The sequence below is a fragment of the Theobroma cacao genome, chromosome 1 (genome assembly GCF_053813885.1).
Source record: "Theobroma cacao isolate CCN51 chromosome 1, ASM5381388v1, whole genome shotgun sequence".
Taxonomy (NCBI): domain Eukaryota; kingdom Viridiplantae; phylum Streptophyta; class Magnoliopsida; order Malvales; family Malvaceae; genus Theobroma; species Theobroma cacao.
In genome coordinates this window covers 8,707,519-8,716,521 of record NC_142639.1, presented here as the reverse complement: position 1 = coordinate 8,716,521, position 9,003 = coordinate 8,707,519, and the positions used below count along the sequence as shown (strand labels likewise).

Here is a 9,003-nt window from a genome sequence, read left to right as displayed (position 1 = left end):
AATTGAGAGTAAAATTATTTTTTTATCTTTACTACATTAGCAAGTGATGAAAATACTAATAATTAATTAACAATCAAATTTATATGCCTAATAAAAATATGTTATTAAAATAAAACATTATTTTAAAAATTAATAAATTTTTATGTACTTTTTATCAAAATTTAAAAAATAAAAATATTTTACCTTAACGTTTTTGTTTGACATATCTGATGGTAAAAGGCATAAAAGTCAAAATGCCACCAACAAGGAATGATATTTGTGTAAGCTCTCCATACCAAAAGTAAATGCTAAAGCTCGTGCAAGCATTAACAACCGCTTTACTTTTGTTTTATTTTATTTTGTAAATGTGTAAATATAATTTAAAAAGACAAGTTGCCTTTCAAATATGCTACTAGTTTTATATCGAAATTAAATTAAAAAAAAAGTTAGACATGACAAGAGATTCGTAAAAAATGGAAAAACTATTATAATATAATAATTCTGTAGTTGAAATGACAGAAATTGAAAAGTGTCGATTTGTTATGTGGCCCACTGGATTTACGTTCAAAACTACTTAAAGGTTTGTTTGACTTTGACCCTCCCATTAATTAATTAGTATATAATTTTTTTAAAACAGAATTCTTTTTTTCAATTTTAAAAAAATTAAAAAAATAACCAAAAATATATATATGAATTGAATTCGAGAAAATCCAAACATAAATGAAATTAATCCCATCTAAATTCATCCAAACTTGTTTGTTTACCTCTTCTAGAGTGTAATCCTCCTATTCGTATTCTTTGTTTCAGACTGTCATGTATATTTAAAAAAAAAACTTTGATTTTTGTATATTCTACAATATAAATTTTGATTTCCGTATAATAATACTTTTTAATTTCAAAAAACTTTAAAAAATTAATAACAAATTTAAAATATGAAAAAAGTTAAACATATTTCGATAATGTAAAAAAAATATTATTTATTTTATTGAAATACTCGAAAGAAAATTACAGTCAGGTCAGGGACTGGTATTTCAATAAATCTGCTTAAAACAGGGGAGCAGTAGCACATTGGACAAAGGAGTGAAAAAAGGACGGGGAATCTAGACAGAAGAAATTTAGATCTTGGCAAGCAAGAAAGGAAGAAGGGGTAATAGGATAGGCAGTAAAACATCAGCATCTGACGTTAAGACAGGGACCCAGATAGAAATGGGTTGGCTGGATTGACAGAGGGAGAGGGTAAAGACTTTTGTTCTTTTTTTTTTTTTAAACTTTAATTAATTTAATTGCCTCTTTGCTTGGGTAGGTTTGGCAGCATCCTCGTCAAGGTCTTGTTGTACCCTCGAGGTTCTTTGAGTATTGCGTACTCCATCTCCAATCTCCATTCTTCAGCCATAGATAAGCATAATTTCCTAAGATTAATAAAAGATGATTTGATATTGACAGTGAAAACGATCTCTCTCTCTCTTTCTGCATCTCACTCAAGGTTCAAAGAGTAAAACGAAGAAAGAAAACCGAGGTATGAGCAAAACGAGCTCAGGGACAAAACCCTCAAGGGTCCTTCCCTACACGACCCCAAGCCTGGCGGATCATTACAGCCTAGGGAAGACGCTTGGGCAAGGCCAGTTCGGAACCACATACCTGTGCACCCACAAGCCAACAGGGCAGCAGTACGCCTGCAAGTCAATCCCAAAGCGGAAACTGATTTGCCAAGAGGACTACGAGGACGTTTGGAGAGAAATCCAGATAATGCACCACCTCTCGGAGCACCCCCATGTGGTCAGGATCAGGGGCACCTACGAGGACCAGCTTTCTGTGCACTTGGTCATGGAGCTCTGTGAGGGTGGTGAACTTTTTGACAGGATTGTCAAGAAAGGTCATTACAGTGAGAGGGAGGCTGCCAAGTTGATCAAAACCATTGTTGGAGTTGTTGAGACTTGCCATTCCCTTGGGGTCATGCATAGAGATCTGAAGCCTGAGAACTTCTTGTTTGATACCGTTGACGAAGATGCTGCCCTCAAGGCCACTGATTTTGGATTGTCTGTTTTCTACAAGCCAGGTTTATTCTTTTAAATCTTTTCCCCTCAGATTATTTCTCACTGGTTCCCTGCTATGCTATGGACTTTCTTTGGTGGGGCAAGGGTTGGCCTTTTGATTTGGCATGTCCAGAAATAATAAAATGCATCAATTTGGTTTTCAGTGACACGAGGAGTGTGATTTTACACAGCTTAGTATCAGCTGGAATGCCATTTGATAAGTTTAGCTGCTTACAGCAATACTTTTCCTTAGTGAGGAGGGAGGGCAAGAGAATGGGGAGATGGGGGTTAGTAACATTCAGGTGTGGCAGTAGGAGGAGAAAAGGGAATCTGACAAATGAACTGACTTGTAGGAGGTGGAAGTAGTCAGGGAAAGAATGCCTTAGATGCTTTAGTTGCGTATAATACATGCCGAGACATACATACGGCGGAAAGACCGAATGAGCTAAATACTTAAAAAGACACAAGGAATAGGACTATTAACTGGAATGAAACAGACTTAAGTACCGCCAGTAAAATAATTTAACATGTTGAGAGTATGGCCTTTAATAGTTCAAATTGGATGAAAAGATTTTGTATAGCTAGGCTTCCTAGTTTTACAGTTAAGGCTTACTTGACTTTGTTAGGGTGCAAGGAAAGAGGAATGGCATGCATGTACATATGCATGAGCGCATGGTTGTGGCAGTGCTTAGCATGTTTCTGGGACCTTTCCGAACCAGAAAAACCCAGAAAGTTATTTACTGTTACTAATATTTTTGTGTCATTAACTGCAATGACAAGCTGCAGAAAATGTTGCAGGAAAATCCTTGTATCATATCGGGTTTGGTTTAACAGCATTTGTTTTCTTTGGCTGTGTAATGTTTTTGCTATGGGGAAAAGATTTTTGAGATCTGCGGTTTCTTTTCCACCTTGTTTAAAGTTGCTATGAGTGTCTTAAACATTTAAGCTTGTCTTATTAAGTTGTTCTTTTGCAACACTCTTTTTCAAGAACTTATAATTTCCTCGATCTCTTTGTAGGCGAATCTTTTTGTGATGTTGTTGGGAGTCCATACTATGTTGCACCAGAGGTGTTACGGAAGCATTATGGACCTGAAGCAGATGTGTGGAGTGCTGGTGTTATTCTGTACATATTATTAAGTGGGGTGCCTCCATTTTGGGCAGGTAGTGACTTTTGAGTGCATATGTTGCTGGTAGAATAAGGTTCAGGATATTTAGAGGGGAAATTCTTTCTTATGGTTCCAAATCTGATAACCAATGCTGTTACCTCCAGAAACTGAAATGGGGATCTTTCGGCAGATTTTACAAGGGAAAATTGATTTTGATTCAGAACCATGGCCTGCTATTTCTGAAAGTGCTAAGGATCTCATACGAAAAATGCTTGACCGCAATCCAAAGGGAAGACTAACTGCTTATCAAGTCTTATGTAAGTTTCTTTTGCTGCATAAAAGTAGAAAATTTAAGGACTTCGTCAGATAAAAATAAGGTTGCATTAGGAATCATGAATTTGGAAGAAGGGATTTGGACGAAATTAGTATAAATTGTGTGATAGAACCCATGAGAACATGACTTTTATGATTATTTTCAATTCATAGATTTCCTTTATCTCCACTTAATGACAAAGTTGAAATACCTAAATGATATAGGGAACTTAAATTTATCTTGTTGTGCCCTCTCAAGTACATTGGTGCATTGAATCTGAGCTATTTTTTACATAATGTTTGCATTCATCCTCACCATTTTTATATACAAACCAAATCCAAGTCCTTTCTCCCAAATTCATGTTTCCAAACATAGTATAAAAGAATTGCTAGGAAATTTACTGCTGATGTTTCTCACAACCTTATGGTGTTAACCATTTGTACCAGGTCATCCATGGATTGTAGATGACACAATTGCACCCGATAAACCTCTTGATTCTGCAGTATTGTCACGCCTGAAGCAGTTCTCAGCAATGAACAAACTTAAGAAGATGGCTTTGCGAGTAAGTAAACTAATGCATAATATGTATTTTCATTAGACAACTTATAGTTCTTGGACTAGTAAAGCTTCTTAGTGTTTATTCTATACATGATTACACATTTAACATATCCTTTCTCAATTTCATTTGGAAAATATTCATTGCATCAGTATTAGTTGGGTTCAATATGAGATTTATTGATTTGTTAAGCATTTAGAGCCCATAGTTGTTAAGTCTTAATGTTTCTTGGAGCAATTTTGCTAGTTCCTATTAGCTTCACTCTCCAGTTTGCATACTTGGAATACTGTATGCAGTATAGATATTTGGTTCTCTGATGCAGTTTTCTTATTTGTTCTGATTGGCTGATAACCTTTCTGAATTTCTCTTACGTAAAAGGCTTAAAGCAAGACCAGGGAAAGATTATTTGTTTTGCAAAAATTCTTTTAGTTATTTCTTGGCAAATGAGCAAATTTTCTTAACAATTTGTATGACCTTTCTAGTTTTAGTTTGGGAGAAATTGTAACATTACTATAATGATACAAGTTAAAATCCTGTGAATATTATCTATTTAATATGTGCCTAAGCTAGTATTATCATGTGCTTATAGGATTAGAGTTAAATTTGCTTAAATAAAAGCCACATTAGATGTGATACCATTCCATTTACATTGAACTTGATGAGAACGACATGAGATACTGTGCCTACTTCCTAGTTACCCAAAACTCCAGGTATGACTCTACAGCATAATCCTTTCGAACTATAAGACCAGGCCACCACATGCCTAATATATTTTTCTTGAACAATCGATTACTTGCTACCATCACATTTACATATTTTCAAAGATTTCAAAGGAATTGTTGACCTGAAAATAAATAATTACATTGTATGTCATATTTTTTGCCAACATCTTTGGTGTATAAGCTGATGAGCAAGGCCCATGAAGTATTATTGCATGCTCAATAGAATGATTCCTAGATAATCTCTGATGGAAGTACACTACCTGTATTTCCAAGTGTGGGGGTAGTAAATAATGGTTGAGAACATGCTATACCAAGGTCACTTTCACTTGTTCAGGCTTGGAAAGTAACCTTTAACCAATCTTGAGATCAAAACCAACCTTAGCATGAGGATTGCATGTTAAAGCTTAGGTTCAGCTCAGACACTCAACTTGAGTTGTTGAGAGTTTTTACTGTAGATTGCAATTTTAATGTGAGTTGTCTATTTATAATTCTGTGAAATATTGTATTTTAACATGAAAACCATATGCACAAATAACTGGTGAAGATTTACCACAAAAGGAAATAAAGAAAAGGCTGGTGTAAGGAAAATCTACTATACATATATTATTGAGGCAGCTGGAATCAGGCATGCTGAAGTGTGGTTAATATCACATTTAATTTTTCTTATTTTTATTAATAGAAATGCCCACTTTGATAAAAAATCGACATGGCTGCTAGTAGATGCGGGACAAATAATTGTCATTTTGAACTTTGGATTTATTCACAATTCAAAATCTAGAAACAGGGGGGTAGCAGATTTACACACTCAGAGCTCTTTCCTTTCTTCTGTCTTGTCTTTCTTTCTTTCTCAGTCACTGTTCCTTAGAAAATTTATGAAGAGAAATCTTCAGAATGACCTGCAAATTTTAGATGAGATTGTTGTATCCCTTTTCCTCAAACATAGAAGTTAACTCACTTGACTGGGAGTCAAAATCTTACAATAGATGCATAAATGCCCGAAATTTTCTTGATTCAAATTCGAAACATTTATAATGAGCTTGGCTAAATTATCCAAATAACCTGATTTCTAGCATGTTTGTGAGCTTGTACTTGTACTTGATCACACAACCAAGTGTAACTTCAACTTGTTTCTCAGGCTTGTATGACTAGGCTTAAGCTAGTTTGCCAAGTTTACATAAGAAAGCTCAACCAAGGGTATGAAAATTGCTGGGGTTTAATGCAGCATTACCTGCCCTGTTTTGAGTATCTAAACTAAAGAGCCTAGTCATAAGTTATGTCTTTTAACCTAATCAAGCTGAGTTTAGAGTTTAGCCATATTTCTGGTTTCTTTTGTTCTGCTGGCTGTTCTTAAAGACCCAAACTCATTGGTTATGGTAAGCTAAACTTAACTGTTCGCTTATGCCTTAAACAGAAAGCATGTTCAGATCATCTTACATTTTAAAAATGAAAACATGTTTGTATATATGTATTCAAGATTAGAAGCATGATATCAATTTTTCTGGCATCATCAGTACCTAGGATAGATTACATGTGTGATTTTTGATGGAATTAAGAGCTCTGAACAACTCCAAACATCATTTGTCAAGATCTATTTTCATGATATCAATTTTTCTGGTGTCATCAGTACCTAGGGTGGATTACATGTGAGTTCTTTGATAGAAGTAAGGGCTCTGAACAACACTGAACATCATTTGTCATGATCTATTTTTATTCATTCAGAAACATTGGTGATTTAAAAAAAATAATGTTTAATTGTTTCAGAGTTATAGTGCTTGCACAAATTTCATTTATACCTCAATTTAAAAGTTATCTTCTCATGAAGCCTTCAGTAAATGTGTTGCCACCTTAATGAAAACAATAAGCTGTTGGATTGAAATGAACCACATTATTTCAAGCATTCAATATAATTTTAACTTCTAATGTCGGATTCAATTCTTATACATGAATGTAAACAATATTTATATTGAACAAACTTTGTTTCTGCTGCATAGAAATTTCTTTCTAGTTGACTAGAGTTAAATGTATTCTTCCTCATACACTTCTAGCTGCACCAAAAATGTGGTCAATTAATTGGTCCAAGTTGAACCGTCAACTCCGATTTATCTTAAAAAGGCAGGGAAACAAATCAATATGACTTAATATGCTTTACAAACCTCCTTAATTAATTCAAAAGCAAAATTAATCTTTTAAGGGCAGCTTTACATTTTATTCGCTTGCTTGCAACCTATTTCTCCAAAGTGATGCATTGTCTATTTTACCAATGAGGCTCTTATAAGATGATGTCTCACCTTGTGGTGATTCTCCAGGCAAAAGTGATGGAGTCCTTTCAGTTGATTAATTCGAGAATCCTTGTTTGATGTAATAAAAATAATGCAGTTTTATGGGTGTGGTACGTTTGTTGATGTTGAGCAACTTTTCTTTATGAAATATTGTTGATTTGTTGGTACCATCAATCTTGTGGAACAGTGTGCCATCTTGTATTTCCTTTTTATAAATTCTTATGACACCTAGACTACATAATAAAAAGGAGGAATGAGAGACTTCAACTATTTCTCCCCCCTGCCCATCCCTCTATATGATCTCTGCTGAAGAAATTTAAATATGGATCACCATTGACAAACTATCTTCAAGTTACCCAAACTATCTTGACAGCTTTAGATTGCTCAATTTCAGCCTGGAATAGGAGATCAAATGAATCGCTTCTTTTCCATGTTATAATCCATAACCTTTGTGTCTAGATCTTGAATTGGTAGCTTCTTAGAGACCTTAAATGCAAAGTCACATTCATGTTATCATGTTACTATTATGTACTATGTGAGGTCTATTTGTGTATCATCTGTTCTTTCAAGTCAACATTTTGGTAAATATTATTATTGCAACAATTTTTTGTCTTTCTCATGTTCTCTCAATTTTGTGCATATTTTCTACTAACATTCATACTCAATCTTAGGTTATAGCAGAAAGGCTTTCAGAAGAAGAAATTGGTGGTTTAAAAGAGTTATTCAAAATGATAGATACTGACAGCAGTGGAACGATAACATTTGAAGAATTAAAAGATGGCTTGAAGCGAGTGGGTTCTGAACTTATGGAATCTGAGATCAAAGATCTTATGGATGCAGTAAGAAATCCCATCAATGATCTAATAAGTCTGACTTTCTTTTTGTACTCCTCTTGTAGTTATTTGATCTTCACTAATTGGACAAACATTCATGTTCCTTTTGTAGGCAGATATTGACAACAGTGGGACAATTGACTACGGTGAATTCCTTGCTGCTACAGTGCATTTGAATAAACTAGAGAGGGAGGAGAATCTGGTGTCAGCCTTCGCATTTTTTGACAAAGATGGCAGTGGATACATAACTATTGATGAGCTTCAACAAGCCTGCAAAGAGTTTGGATTAAGCGACGTCCATCTTGATGAGATGATCAAAGAAATTGATCAAGATAATGTAAGTTTCTTCTTTCTGAGCTTTACTGCTGGCTACCTGTATTCCATAGTATCTTTCTAGTTATCACATTTTTCTAGAAAAAGAATCCCTTGGCTTTATGTACATTGGAACAGTTTGAAAGCACACTCATTCCTTTTTGGTGCTAACCAATAGCATTTTAATGTCTATTGACCCAAGTAGAAGATTATTAGATAGTTTTCTATATCTTTTTCCTTTTCCTTACTTGAAATGTAAAAATTGATCTGTATTAGCATGATCCTCTGTCCCATCCCATCATTGTGCTGTAGTTGTTAGGGTTTCCAGATTTAAGACCCCGATTAATTGGTGAATCTATTTTCCAATTACTTAATGCTAATGAAGGCTTTGGTACAGGATGGACAAATAGATTATGGGGAATTTGCTGCGATGATGAGGACGGGCAATGGAGGTATTGGGAGGAGAACCATGAGAAGGACAATTAATTTGGGCGATGCTTTAGGAGTGATGGCTAATGGATCTAAGAAAATTGAATGACTTAAAGTAACTTTTTGGAGCTATAGATACACATACATATATATTGCCAATCTTCTTATAATGAAAGAAGTCACTGGCTACCTGTTTTTCTGCGTTAGCAGACTTCGTTCCTTGCAAACTCATTTTCAAGTTATGACTTATCAGAACTTGTGCTCTTCAAGAAGTGAAAAATGGGATTGAAAATGACTTAACTGCAAGCTGCATTTTACCCAGATGTTTATCAATGCCAGAAGCACTACCCTTAAACCAGAATATTAGGACAATGGCAACGGAAGCTGTAAGTGGACATTATGCGCTCTGTCACCCTTAAACCTTAACTTGTTAGCTCTTGT

At 34.8% G+C, this 9,003-nt stretch overlaps 1 protein-coding gene across 1 annotated transcript; it reads left to right on the top strand.

Moving 5' to 3' along the window:
- The first annotated feature begins 1,345 nt into the window (after positions 1-1,345).
- LOC18612021 (calcium-dependent protein kinase SK5-like) lies at positions 1,346-8,883 on the top strand. The gene is made up of 7 exons (XM_007048585.3): positions 1,346-2,035; positions 3,030-3,173; positions 3,283-3,435; positions 3,878-3,993; positions 7,660-7,827; positions 7,934-8,158; positions 8,531-8,883. The coding sequence occupies exons 1-7, from the start codon at positions 1,498-1,500 to the stop codon at positions 8,669-8,671; spliced, it is 1,485 nt and encodes a 494-aa protein (XP_007048647.2). The 5' UTR covers positions 1,346-1,497; the 3' UTR covers positions 8,672-8,883.
- Positions 8,884-9,003: the final 120 nt, after the last annotated feature.